The 13,942-nt window shown below is 40.5% G+C and overlaps 1 protein-coding gene across 3 annotated transcripts in view; it reads right to left on the bottom strand.

Moving 5' to 3' along the window:
* Positions 1–805: 805 nt before the first annotated feature.
* The window catches only part of tep1 (telomerase-associated protein 1), a 32,471-nt gene continuing 19,334 nt past the window's right edge, over positions 806–13,942 (bottom strand). For all 3 annotated transcript variants that reach the window (XM_078935000.1, XM_078935001.1, XM_011486029.4), the window contains exons 29-55: positions 13,773–13,932; positions 13,010–13,143; positions 12,847–12,935; positions 11,893–12,007; positions 11,541–11,787; positions 11,241–11,361; positions 11,031–11,155; positions 10,828–10,927; positions 10,575–10,727; positions 9,474–9,686; positions 9,200–9,256; positions 7,951–8,086; positions 7,486–7,731; positions 7,077–7,228; positions 6,281–6,388; positions 6,058–6,162; positions 5,832–5,961; positions 5,652–5,737; positions 5,131–5,257; positions 4,908–5,038; positions 4,622–4,743; positions 2,662–2,808; positions 2,488–2,587; positions 2,109–2,220; positions 1,901–1,983; positions 1,527–1,631; positions 806–1,335 (exon numbers count right to left, since the gene is read on the bottom strand). In XM_078935000.1, the coding sequence (XP_078791126.1) occupies positions 1,216–1,335; positions 1,527–1,631; positions 1,901–1,983; positions 2,109–2,220; positions 2,488–2,587; positions 2,662–2,808; positions 4,622–4,743; positions 4,908–5,038; positions 5,131–5,257; positions 5,652–5,737; positions 5,832–5,961; positions 6,058–6,162; positions 6,281–6,388; positions 7,077–7,228; positions 7,486–7,731; positions 7,951–8,086; positions 9,200–9,256; positions 9,474–9,686; positions 10,575–10,727; positions 10,828–10,927; positions 11,031–11,155; positions 11,241–11,361; positions 11,541–11,787; positions 11,893–12,007; positions 12,847–12,935; positions 13,010–13,143; positions 13,773–13,932 (3,524 nt within the window). In that variant the 3' untranslated portion in view covers positions 806–1,215. The remainder of the gene's footprint in view (positions 1,336–1,526; positions 1,632–1,900; positions 1,984–2,108; positions 2,221–2,487; positions 2,588–2,661; positions 2,809–4,621; positions 4,744–4,907; positions 5,039–5,130; positions 5,258–5,651; positions 5,738–5,831; positions 5,962–6,057; positions 6,163–6,280; positions 6,389–7,076; positions 7,229–7,485; positions 7,732–7,950; positions 8,087–9,199; positions 9,257–9,473; positions 9,687–10,574; positions 10,728–10,827; positions 10,928–11,030; positions 11,156–11,240; positions 11,362–11,540; positions 11,788–11,892; positions 12,008–12,846; positions 12,936–13,009; positions 13,144–13,772; positions 13,933–13,942) is intronic.

The following is a 13,942-nucleotide window of genomic DNA, read 5'->3' as shown; positions in this document are numbered from 1 at the left end:
GCAGAAGGTACGTCCTTGCTGTGCCACGTTTAAACGCTGCTCGTACATTTTCATTAAAAAAAACGATTCCATGTTTTTCTTTGTAACTTTTAAATGGAAGAAGTTAGAAAGTTAAGCGCCGCTTTTACTAATTTCATGTCAGAATCCTGCGGCTGGTAGAAATTTGAACAAGGGCCAAACTTTGGACATGCCTGCTTTTGACCATGTATGTGTGGGATATTCACCAACGTAATGCTTCTTCAGACTAAATTGGAACTGTCATAGTATTATTATGTTAAGAGTAAAAATGCAAGGAGACAACATAGATGTTGTTAGTCAGAGCACTTTTGTTATATTCATGGCAGTGTGAGACACCAGATGCTTTATTTTACCCTCTGTATATTCTGTTCAGGACTCTCTTTGACTGTTCTGTATGCCAGTGTGCATCGATCGTTTGCTGAGGAAATTAAAATTACAAGTTGGCTGATATCAGGTATCCTCATTTCTTCCCACACCTCCGACAGGAACATTTTAAGTTTACAACATATAGTTTATCAAAGTAAACATGAAGTATACTGCTCCACCTTCAGTATAAACTAAAGTAGAATTGTAGTACGGACTAGTTTTTGCTAAACGATGAGCTGTTGTGCAACATTTACCACTTCATATATTAGGAAACTTAAGTTCTCCAAAATGTGTTTTACGAGTTCACTAAAATAGTCTGAAAGAATGATCTACTATGAAAATCCTTGTATGGAAATGTAGCCAAAGTATTCAGTGTTGTAATGATTGTGTATAAAAAAGCATAAAGAAAGGCTGAATCAAGTAAAAGTGTCTCTCAGTCATCTTTATTGCACTTTTATGTGGAACTGTGTAGTGCTGAAATCCTGATGCAAACTTGTTTAGAGGCTTTTCTTTAATTAAAAAAAAGAGGAAAAAAAGTCTGCACCCACTTATTTTTCTAAAAGAACTATACATTATTCTGATAATGTGCAAAAATTAAATAACTCAATTTTCAAAAAAAAACTTTTTCTGAACAAACACCAAAACGTTAAACAAATATTTACCTTTGATAGGAAAAAAAAACAACTTAGTTCCAATTTACTTAATAGATCCTCAATCATTTCATGTTCTAATTTAAACCCCACAGAAAACAAACCATTTCTGACAATCTTTGGTATCAGCACAGATTATGTGAACCAGTTTCAGGTCATGAAAGCACTCAGAGAAGAATCCTCATCGTTTCCAGGAGAGCAGGAACAGCTTCCCCTGACCGTCAACGCAGACCAGCTCGCCGGGGTTTCTGGGATTCACCTGCAGAAGCAGGACTGGACCTCCACACACAAACATGCCCAGCTAAGAGGAGAGACAAAGAGGAAGAGCGTTTTCATTTCACACCCATTTTCCATTTAGAAAAAGTTCATTAAATTAATAAAACCCTAAAGCACTTTCTCTGCTCTAGATCGAAAACTTGAAATACATTATTATTCCCTTTTGTTTTGGTTCTTAAATAAAACTCCCAAAAGTCCGTGAAAAGAGCGACGCACCTGTTTCTTGGTGCTCCTGTCCCAAACCTTGACTGTTCGGTCGTAGGAGGCGGAGATGATGGTGCTGGGGGTGACCTTTAACCCGCTGACCCTGTCAGTGTGAGCCTGACCACAAAACATCTGCGTTATCACCACCAACCGTTATTCTGCCAGACTGTTTAAAATGGCTAATGATAACCTGACATGTTCATATTGATGCATTGGATTAATAAAGAATGAGTTCACACTACAATTTCTAGGATTTTTTTTTTTTTTACCAGTTTAGTTATAACACAAGAACCAATGCAAAAGAAAACTGCTTTAAAAAGAGAACCATGTAGTAAAAACATCCAGGAAATTTGCTGTAAAACCAACTTTCTTTTCTTTTTTCTTACTGGTTTTCTTGTGCTCCATGAAGAAATGTTTGGCTGCTGGTTGAACCACATGTTGCCGTCCATGTCGCCACACACCACAAAGTCTGACAAAACACACAAAGTGAAAAATTCTGTCTAAAGTTACCACTTCAAGGTTTAGAGATAAAAGATAAAGTTAAAAGAAATGAACAAACGTAAGCTGCTGCTATTTTTGGGACAGATTTAGTACCTTTGTCCATTGAGACGGCAGTGATGGGGCTGCCGGCCTTCTCGTCCTCCTTAAAACTGATGGTCACATTGCTGAAGGAGGAATAGATGTCATTCTTCAGGCCCATGTCAAACTGGAAACAGAGTTAAAAAACAAATAGGAATTACTCACAAATCTTATAAGCAACATTTTTAAACTTCCTTATTTTAAAGACGTTTCAAGGATTTGTAAAACAAAAATGGGTATAATTACGGAGAGTATTTATTAAACAAGTTTTATACACAAACATTAAAAGTACATCAAATAAAGAAGCATCATTCGCTCCAATATGAAACAAACTCATGATGAAGCTCAGGAGCTCATGTTCCATCAAAAGGATAAACATCCAAATGAAACTCACAATGAATCCGATGTGAACCTCATCGTCTGACTCTCCAATCACCCACAGGCTTTTTGGATCATTGTGAAAAAAATCCAGAATACGGACTTTTTGGTGCCAACTGAGGAGCAGAAGTTTCTGTTCAGAACTTACCCTCCATGAGCGTGAGAAGAAAACATTTAAAAATGAACGTACGCATTGTTACAGGTGCTCCAAATCTCCTCCTCATTCTCAGCCAGTAAATACTGGATACTTCCTGAACTGGTCACACTGATCAGCTGGGTGGAGTAGAGGAGGTGCGCTACCGGTTCCGTCACTTTGTAAGAAGATATTTTGATCAGACTGTAAGAAACAGGAGAAGTTGGAGTTATTATGGACCAAAACAGATGGAACCTCTCACTTTTTGAAGGAGAACAAAATCCAAAGAAGCTTTTCTAGAAAATAGATGCAGTCCCCACTTGGTTGATTGGTTTCAAGTATTTTTTATTTTATTTTATTTTTTTTACATAAATTGAGGTTCCAGCTCATAAAACCCACAAAAGCAGAATTTCTGAATATGAGAAATCTGCCCAAACCTTGAAGGACATAAATATTTAAAACTGACTTTCATCAACGGATCATCTACAAAACTCTAAGCACCTGCACAGCACATGTCAGTAAACTGTTCAGTTTGATTCAACTCTCTCAGTACACAGTTTTTAAGGAAGACATGCCAGATGGGGTGACTATAAATTGCCTCGAGTAGGACTTATCAAATCTATTAACATAATAAAGCCCTTGGCCCAAACTCCAGACCAAGGGGAGGTGTTAATGCACCATTCTGTTTGCCAACAGCCAGAAGACCATCACTGATCACCTCCACAGTCTGGATGAGCCACTAAAGGTCCTAAAGCTAAGGAGGCTGGCTGTTCACAGAGCTCTGTGTCCAAGCAGATCAACAGAAAGTCTGGAAGGACAAAGTGTGGCAGCAGATTTCATCTTCCAGCAGGACCGGGCCCTGCCCAGACTGTTGAAGAATTGAAGGTGGACAAATCCTTTTGAAAAGACTTTATTTTGATTGATTTGATGTGATCAGAATCTCTGTCTTGATTTCTCCACAGTTTTCCAATTTTCTGAAATCCGGTTTCTGTGGGTTTCATCAGCTGGAACCCCAATTTATGTAAAAATAAACAGTCGAATTCAGTTAAACACTGGGCCCTGAATCTATGTTCTATTAGTTTATTTTTTTAATGGAATTATGGAAATAGACACACTTTTCCATGACATTCTACTTTTTTGGGTCTGCATTACATAGGTTCCACTCCTAATATAAAAACTGAAATTCAAGTCAAAACAGAAAATATTTCATGAAATCCTAATTTGTAATTTCCTTTTAGTAAAAAAAAATGGCCAAGACACAAACATTGCTAATTAATATGAAATAATTAAGATCACATGAACACAGTAGAAACCTTTTTACATGTCTGATAACGCCCATATCAAGTGGAAATGAATGGTCATGAATCCACATCATATTTGGTTTTATTTTTAAAGCACTCATTTCCCATCATCCCCTCGTTTATATTCTGTCCTGCTAGCTTACAGCTCCCCAGACCCCCAACCTAACATTAGTGTTGCAACAAAAAAGGTGATCAATATCAGAGCCATCCAGTCAGATACAGTTTAGATCCAGATAGCAGCTCAGACGAGGAAAACAAAGACGTTCATGGATCCATTTGTCTGCAGGTGGATGCATTAGAATCTTGTTGCCCTCTGATTGTAGTTCGTCAGTAACTTTATGCTTTTTCCAACTGGAATTTTTCATCTGCTCCCAATACACAATTTGAATAAAGAAATAATCAGAAATGCCTTTTTAATCCTCATTTTCTTCATGTAAGTCCTCCATTATCAGAAAAATGCTACAAGAACATGTTAAAAACACCAAAAACAACACTTTTTCATTGGAGTGGGTCTTTTAAAGACAAGATCTCAATGCTGTCCTTCATACCAGAGTCCTGAAAAACCCCTTAGTCAAACTGAATTTTGTTTCATGACAGCTAAAACTATTGACGGTTCATCAGGCGATACACATCTCTGATCTATAATAAACTCCATAAGAAGCTCTCATGGAGATTGTGGTAGAGAGCAGTTAGGCCTGGCGACTTATGTGACGTACCTCATTCTGGACTGCTGGTTTGAAACCAGTTTCCAAACATCCACGACTAAATCTTTCTGGTAGCTGACGGCAAACTCGCTGTTCGGCATGCAGCAGGCTGCAACGATGGCGCTGTTTGATACCTGACACACGCAAACATATGATTAGAACCATCATGTAATATGATAAACACAAGTGTAGTTCAGGAACAATGAAGTTTAAAAGAGGCGAGGGAAACAATCAAAAATTAGATGGAAGTAAAATAGAAAAGTACTTTGGCTGAAACTTTTTCATGCATTTGCTTCACCTGCTTGCGGACTATTGTTGTGTTGTGCTGCCATAACTCCAGCAAACCAGATTCATAACCAGCGAGCAGCAAATCTTCGGTTTCGGAGAAACGCAACGTTGAGATTTTGCTGTTGAGGTTGGACGTTCTCTCTGAGCACAAACACACTCCAGTCAGTCCTCACGAACAGCTCAAGAACAGAGGGCGCCGAGTACGTGCTCACATGAACATCTGAGCGGCGTACCTGCAGTCCAGGTCCAGCGTCGGACGGAGCAGTCCTCAGATACCGTCAGGAATTCTGGGAGTCCTTCCTTATGGACCACTCCACAAACTGCCCCGCTGTGACCATCGAAGCTGCAGAAGTGATCCATCTGGAAGAAAAAACAAGTGAGAAGGCAACAATGCATGACCTTCTGCGTATCTATTTTTATTTTATTTAAACATTTAAAGATTAGGATGAGCTCCTTTAGATGTAACATCTCGTTTTCAAGAGGGTCCTCTGTATCAGACGTTCACAAACGTAGAAAAGAAACAATAAAAACAGAAAAAAACAAGTAAATAAACAGTACTGTCTGGATCACAGACTCACACCCACAAACACACCAGCTCTACATATTCACCCCTCCCTTGGATGACATCGCACACAATAAATATCATTCAACGTTTAAGGCAAAAGATAAATAATAAAATATATAAAAGTCATTATCTGGGGGAAAATGATAAGTAATAAGAAGTAATGTGTTGATGGGTCTTCACTTCTCAGACCTCTAAAGGCTTCCAAATCCGTACGCTGCCATCATCAGACGCTGTGAAAACGGTCAGCTCCTCAGAATCCACTTCTTCCTTCTTGCCTTAAAAATGAACCAAGAAATCAAAGTAAGACACAAGTGGGACTGACTCCATGTGCAGTTAAAAATGACAGGGAGCCCCGTTTGGGTTTTCTACCAGCGCTTGTGAGCAGACTGCAGTGGTGAATGCGCTGCCTGTGAGCAGATATGTGGCAGACTTCTGTGCTCGTCTCCCAGTTCCACACATGGAGGGCTCCCTCTGAGCAGCCGGCGATCACGTTCCGTCCCTAAACGCATGAGGAAAAACGTCAAAAAACGGTACCGCTATCCAATCAAAAAGCACGCCGTCATCTCTCTGATGGAAAGGCGGATCGTTTGCTCACCTGGGAGCAGATGGAGGTGAGTGGATTCCTCCAGGAGATCTCTCTGATGCAGACACCTGCCTCTGCATCCCATACACATAGTCTACCGTCGTTGGAAGAGCTCATCTTTAAAAACAAAACAAAAAGATTTTTAGAGTCATAACAGCAAATGTTCTCGTACAACATGGAAAAATGACTGAACTGAGGCTCAGAAGTTTGCATTTCTTCAATGTCAGGAGCTTACCATGCAGTCTGATGTCCAAACACAGCCTGTGATCCAGTCTCTATGGGAACGAAGGAGCGACTTGGAGACGACCGGAGGAGAGGAGTTCACCTGCCAAACTATCAGAGACTGAAACCAAAACACAAGAAGAGATCAGCTGTGAACTGAAAACATGGACTGAACCACCTATAAGCATCACGTCAAGGGAAAATTCACTGATTTAGACAATAGTCCTTTCAAACATTCTCAAAGGAGAATTATAATTTAACTTTAGGGGCTTCTAAAAAAATAAATAATAATAATAATCAGGGTTTTGTGGTTCAGAAGAGCAAAAACCCTCAATTTATTGAATGCAACACAGCTGCTAATCCCCTTTAGCAACACATTAGCCTCATGTGGGACCATAACCTTTTTGTGTTGACCATCTATTGTTCTGTTAGATAATAGAGTCATTATATTCTTTGAAAACAGACATTCCATCAGTGTGAAACATTTAAGCTGCTCTGGGATCTACGTGTCACTTTCCTTAGCCGAGAAACTGATTTCAAAGCAGGAATTTCCAACGTTTCCTTCTGACTTGAAGGCCTCGTTTTACGCTCTTGATGATTCTGACGTACTAAAGAAATCATCATTCTTCTCATAAAAAAATGTTTTAATTCCATAGAATTTTTTGAGTATCACTTCAAATACAACAAAACTTTATTGAAGAGACAATGTTAGAATATTCTACGAGCCTTTTTTCTTACATTAAACCCATTTATCATTTGATTTTTTTCATGCATTTAAAGTTTTGTTTAGTGAAGAGCTGCACATATACCTGATCTTTTCCACCAGACAGCAGCTGTGACTCATCAGGACTAAAAGTCAGACAAGTGACTCCACCTTTGTGACCTCTCAGCACCGCATGAGCATACGTGGTGCGTTCAAGTGCCAGGTCACTTAAACACCACAGCACAATGGTGAAGTCATCTAAAGATGATAGATGATAGAGTCACAGAGGACAAAAGAAAAAAAAAATATTAACAAAACAACACTTAAATCTAAATGTCATTTTACTTTAAACATACACATTTTTCTTGTTTTCATATAGTTTAGTCAATAATGACTCTTAGGTTGTTTTTTTTTACCCGAGTTAAAATAAATCTTCTATAGAAGTGAACCAAAACGTGAGAAGCTTTGCCTCGAGCCAAAACTTTCTTTTTCCTTGAAATCCTAATAATCCCCACCTGAAGCTGTGGCCAGGTAAACAGAGTTTTGTGCCATCGCCAGGACTGTTCCTGTTTGAATCCCAAACGTTTTCAGACTGGTCAGTGCTTCCGTCATGGTTTCCTTTTGTTTCTTCCAAACTCTCAGACACTTTTCTCCTCCTCCAGACACCAGCAGTTCCCCTTCTGTGGACTCGGTGTCCACAACCACCCATTGCATGCAGTGCACGGACACACGGAGGTCCTTGGAGGCCCAGATCTCCTCGCCTGCAAACAAAAAGTTTGTTTAGCTATTTAGTAATATTTCTGCAAAGAAAAAGGATTTTTTTTAAAGTGCAAATTATTGACTGATGCGTTTGTTAGAACACATTAATTCTCCGATCATACAGTCAGATTTCGTCAAGCGTGTGCAGTAATCCGACATTGCAATGATTGTAAGATGCTGAAAAATAAATGACCCAAATACATTCAAGCTTTGTGATGCACCTGAATCAAGACTGAAGAGTCTGATGCCATCGCCATGGTAACCCACCGCAGCCTGGCCTCCATTCACAGACACACACAGAGGGACGGGTTCAGCCTTTACAGACTTTGGTTTCTTCTGAGGAGGTTCCTGCTCACACTGGAAATAAAAGCATTTATTCCAGGGATCCAGAATGATTTAGTAAAACGTTCAGCACTAAACACACTCATCCAAACTCATCCAGTTGTTCCTTGATCCGCTGGAGGACATCACACCTCCTCCATACTTGATTTTTTGGATTCTGTCATAATTTGATGGGAGTGCCCATCCCATTTTCTAGGCCTTTATTGTGTCTCTCTTTAAAGGACGCTTTGGATAAAGAATCAGCTTTAACTTAACATTTGTAATTTATATATAATTAGGGCTGCAATGAATGGAACTGTTTTAACAACAACTGCATTCCAAATACATTCAAGCTTTTAGCAACAATTCCATTCAAATCATATTTTGTGGTTGCCAATACAATTCCTAGTCGATATCGATTAATGTTAAACGATCCGATTTACTGACTTAAAATGGATCCAGAACATCTTTATCCAAAACTTCCACCAGTGTGACTCAGAGAGAAATAGCTGCTACTGAACAGAGCAGGTGAAGTTTTCCAGATTATTACAAAATAATCAGGTGTCAATCAAATATGTGTACAAAAACAAACAAGTAAACAACAGTTAATGAAAAATTCATTCACATTTTAGTTTCCTAAAGTTCAGTCCACTGTTGTTTTTCCACATCCATAGAATCCATAGGGAACATTCTTAGAACATTCTAGAACTCTGGATGGTCACATGACTTTATTCAAAGTGTTTCCACACATTGGACTGGAATGATGGACTGATCCGTGTTCATGACATCACATGTGTGTTTTCCACTGGTCGTTTTACCATTTTAGTTCATTAAACCTACCATGTCTGAATCCAAACTGTATTTTAATTTTTATTTTAAACTGTTTCATTATGGTATAGGTCGATTTGATTTACAACTTGCCTCAGACAGATGGATCTGGTTGGATCTTATAGTAAAATAAATCCAACATGCCTCAATCCAAATGACATTTTCCAATATTGATCAGATTTGATTATCCATTTATCTCACTTTGACCAATAACATTAATAAAAATTGTTTCAATTTAACTTCACTTCTGCCTCAGATAGATCAGATAGATTACAACCATAGTTATTATTCGCCAGAAGATCTACCATAATCAGAACTTACTTCATCACTTTTTAAAGCAGCAACTGAGCGTCCCAGTCCTCCGGACCAAAGCTGGAGCTGTTTTAAAAAACAGATGAAGCACTCGTCAAAAACAGCACTGAAGAAAACTTCTACTGAAGACAAAAAAGAAAATAAAAGGCACTCAGAGAGATAAAGTTCAGTTGTGTCTAATTCATTAAGGTCACAGAGACTGAGTGGTTACAGTACATGAATGCAAAGAAAGTTTTGACATGATGAGAAAGGAGGAAGAGGAAGAAGGATGATGATGTCTCACAGTGTGATCTGCACCAGCGCTGAGAAGCATGGCTCCTCCCTCCAAAAAGGTGAAGGCCTCCACAGCTCCACAGTGAGCCTGGAAGCATCCCACACAGGTGGAGGTGGGCACGGACCACACCCTCACCTCCCCAGACACGGAGCCGGAACAGAGCATGGAGGACGAGGGAAAGAAGGACAGACTGTGCACTGATCGCTGGTGACCGCACAGAAGCTGAGGAACGAGGGAAACGTCTGACGTTTAGAACTCGTGGTAGCAACCAAAATACAATTCTGTTTGATTGCTGAGAAATACAAAGAAATCATAGAAAACATTTTAATATTTAGGTCATTTTTAGTAAGAAATACGTGCATCAATGTAATAAAGCAAATGTACTTTGCGAATAATCTTCTTTAAAAATGGCTTTCAGATAAAAATGTGTTTATTTTAAGAACCCCTCTGATAAAAATTGTATTTAACATTTTAGAATTTCTGATGAAATAGGACATATATAAAGAAAAGTAAGCTTTGTTCAAATCATTGTGATTTAGGAGCAGACGAAAAACGCAGTTGGAAAAAGATGGTATTTGTGATGTAGAAAATATGTCGATGCATTTTCTGATGCATCCACCTGCAGACAAATGAATCAATGAATGTCTGTTTTCCTCGTCTGAGCTGGAATCTGGATCTAAACTGTACGACTGGATAGCTCAATTTTTGTTACACCGCTAATGTTAGGCTGGAGGTGTGGGGGGCTGTGCGCTAACTGGAAAAAGTGTAAACAAAGGGATGATGGGAAAAGAGGTCAGGGTTACTCTGCGCAAATAGTCCTGCTGCTCTTCAGAAACTATGTCCTTGAAAACGACTCAGGTTTTTTGAGTTTGGCTAAAAATGGCGTAATCATCACTAAAAGACCACTGGGAACACTTTAAAAATTAAATCTAAAGATGATCGGAGTGGGTCTGTAAGTCATAGCTAGTACCTTGCATATTATACTAAATTAGTAGGAGAATGAACATTTGAACAGGTTGTAATCTGATTAGAATCGGTCACAGTGCCTGCTGAAATGCTTGCAGCTGTAGAGGATGCATAGAGACTATAGGAGAGCTTTGCATTACCAACCTTTTGCACTTTATTCTGGAGCCAGTTCCACATGATGACGTTTCCATTCCAACAGCCGGCGGCCAGCAGGCGACCCTCCGGATCGAAGGTCACACAGTTCAGAGGGCTGCTGCTGCTCAAAGAGGCCACCTCCTGACATTTAGATGACCACATCTGAGGGGGAAAAAGGTTTCTCATTTAAACCTGATCAAATGCAATAACACCAAGACAAAACAGAACAGATGACGTTTAAGATGATCTGTTTGCATTTTACTTTCAGCGTGAAGTCGAGGGACACAGTTGCAAGATGCTTCCTGTCTGGAGTGATGTCACTTCCTGTTATCGTATTAGTGTGGCAAGTGATGAGAGCGGTCCTAAAGAGCCAACGTCAGACATGTGAAAACATCTTTTACTAGGCCTTCAATCAAAATAGGAGTCAGAGAAACTGAGGTAACTAACAATCAGGCATCCTCTCACCTGCATCCGTTCTCTACGTCCCACAATTCCATTCGTCCATCAAAGGAGGTAGTGGCGAGCTGCCCATCCTTCAGAAAAACGCAGCTCGAGATGCCATCGCAGCTGCTCACCAGCGACTTTACCTCCTGCTCACAGATTATCAACACATGTTGGAAAACACAAAAGTGAATGTGTGACAGAACATTTCTAGAGGAAAACGGATCCCCCAACCTGTCCAGTCTGCGTGTTGATGATGTGCAGCGTTCCCTGTCCGGTACCAACCACCACCATCTGCCCGTCCGGGCTCAGAACCACACAGGAGGGACGAGAGGAGAAGGTCGACACCAGCTCACTACAAAAAAAAAGGTTTTATTGTTTTCTGCAATGCAGTAAAACAAATGATCTGAACCAATCTGTCATCTGACAGAAAATAGGAAGGGGAAAAAACAAAATCAAACCTTTCACTAAAGAAACAGTGTTCAGGCACTGACTTCCACTGGGATGAAAACACACTGACGGTAATGCAATCACCTGCTTTCTGCAGCAGGACTGTTGCTGCTATTCAGACACTGGACCACCCGAACTCCTTCCTTCTCCACCAGCTGCTGAGCCCAGGAGTGGACAGAGGTGTGCGAAGGCTCGTTGAGAGCCTGCTGGATAAAAACAGCGGGCCAGGTGGAGAGCGTGGAGGCATGGCGCCGCAGGAAACCCCGGCAATCCTCCAGACGCTCCTCAAGAGCAGCTGGGAGGTGGAACCGTGCAGATGCTCGCTTCTGGTCTGCAGAAAACAAGAACAAAGTACAAAGACTTGTTTAGGTTTTGTTCATCAACATAAAAGAAGCACATCTCAGAGCCTAAAGGACCTTTTCCAAAACATTCTCACCATATAAGCTGTATGTCTCCATCATGTGGTGCACGAGGCCGTGGCTTACGTTAGCGTACAGGAAGTAAAAGCTGGAGAGCAGAGAATGAACCACTTCAAGCTGCCCACTTTGGATCTAAATTAAAGTCAGACAGACAGGAGTTAAGCTTCAGAGGTCGTCATCGAGAACAGGATTTATCTCAGAAAAATACAGAAAGTTATTCTGAACAGGCTATCTGTTCCCTTCAATTACCGTACATTTTCCAATTCTGACCCATCTCTAATTGACGCCGGTTTCCAATTAACTTTGGGTCTAACAGGTGCTAGACGCTGTTAGATGCTGGTCTCCAATGGTGCACAGTTGTGCAGACACCGAGTGTCTGTGGTAGCCATCCAGGGCACCGATGGCCAAGAGCGCTCAATCCATTTAGCGTTTAAACTTGGTGCGGTGGCATACGCCAAAAAACATTCTGGTGAGGAATCTGTTCCACATTTGGGCTGGATCCTAAACGTTTCTGAGAATGGCGCAAGCAGATGGGGGAGATTGAGAAGACGGCTGCAGAAAAGGGAGCAACAAGCAAACCGACTGCGTGGTGGAGATGTAAAGAAAGCGACCAACGATTTAGAAAAACTGCTTGAACATGGATTATTAAGAAAAGACGGAAAGGTGGGCGTGTCTCCAGGAAAATGATCCGCATGAAAGCGAAGAGGGTTCTTGATACGGAGGTTGATGCTCCGAAAAGAAAAGAAACGTTCACAGCCAGTGCTAAAGAGAACATAATACTATTGTTTTCCTAAAATGTTCATCTGGTGGAGTTGTCTGCATTTTATGTGGAGTTGTCTGCCCTTCTCTTCTAAATGCCGGACCAGCTCCCAAAAGTATGTAAAACAAACGTGTTTCTGAATGAAGTAAAGAAAACCCCTTTATTCTCTGATCATTTGGGGTTTCTGGCAGAATGGCTGTAGATCTCATACCAGGCTTGAAGGCAGGTGCATGATGGAGTCGGCCTCGCAGTGAAAGAACGTATCTCGTCTTTGAGGATCCGCCACGGCCCACAGATGAGCTGTGGAGTTACATTTAGAGTAAGAACGATGAGCAACTCGCACCACAGGAGGAGTTTTAGGGATGTTGACTTACCTGCCAATATGAGGTGAGCCCTGGCTCTGTCGCTTTCTGCTGGGAGGAGAACATCCTCAAAAGCTTGTCTCACCTCCAGATTACTTACAGCTAGCAGGTCGTCAGTGTCGTGGCATTGAGATGGAGCAAGCAGACTGCAGGAGAGAAGACAAACTATAAACCAAAAAGCACAACCTCAAATGTAAATCACTCATGCTCTAAACTATCATACTTCATTTGACAGATCTGAGTGGTTAAAAAACTCTGTTTATAGGAGCTCCTCAAGTATGTAAATATTAGAGGAAATAATAATAATTAAATTGAACTAGCAAGAGCTGCATTTCCAGAAGAAAATGCAGGGTTGAATGCTGTATTGCTGAATGAAAATGAAATTGAAAGGGTAATAGTTGGCGGGGGGAAATTAAATAAAGAAATTATCAAAGTTACCCTTAAATGAAGAGAGAACTGCACAATAACAAAAAAAATATTTTTGGGAAAACTGCCAATGCCGGGTATTGAACCAGCGAGCTTCTGCACCAAGGATTCCCCATGGATTTCAATGGAGCCAAATATCCTGGAAATCCTGGAATATCTTAAAAAGTTCATGGATTTGAAGGAGCAGAAGTCATAGCTGGAAAAAGCTGAACATTTTAATAGTTGGATGGTTAAAATAGATGAAAAATTATAGAAGGAGTTCAGCACCAAAAATTGTAGGGAGATACTATGATAAAGAAAGAAAACACAGGAAAAAAATGATAGTTGTAAGAATATGAACCTCTCATACCTATGTAAGCTGTGCACCAATCGGGTGAACGTTGCCATAGGAGTACGACCTGTTGGCTTCCTGAACAGCTGAAGCACGTCCTGCCATGTGACCTCCTCGCCGCGTAGAGACAGCTCATTGCAAATGTTCAGGATGACGTACAAGTCTCTCTCCCTCAGACCTGGGAATCA

Source organism: Oryzias latipes, chromosome 17 (genome assembly GCF_053564925.1).
Source record: "Oryzias latipes strain Hd-rR chromosome 17, Olatipes_Hd-rR_3.1".
NCBI classification, from domain to species: Eukaryota; Metazoa; Chordata; class Actinopteri; order Beloniformes; family Adrianichthyidae; genus Oryzias; species Oryzias latipes.
Note: the sequence above shows the minus strand (reverse complement) of the source record. Positions and strands in the feature narration are given on the sequence as shown.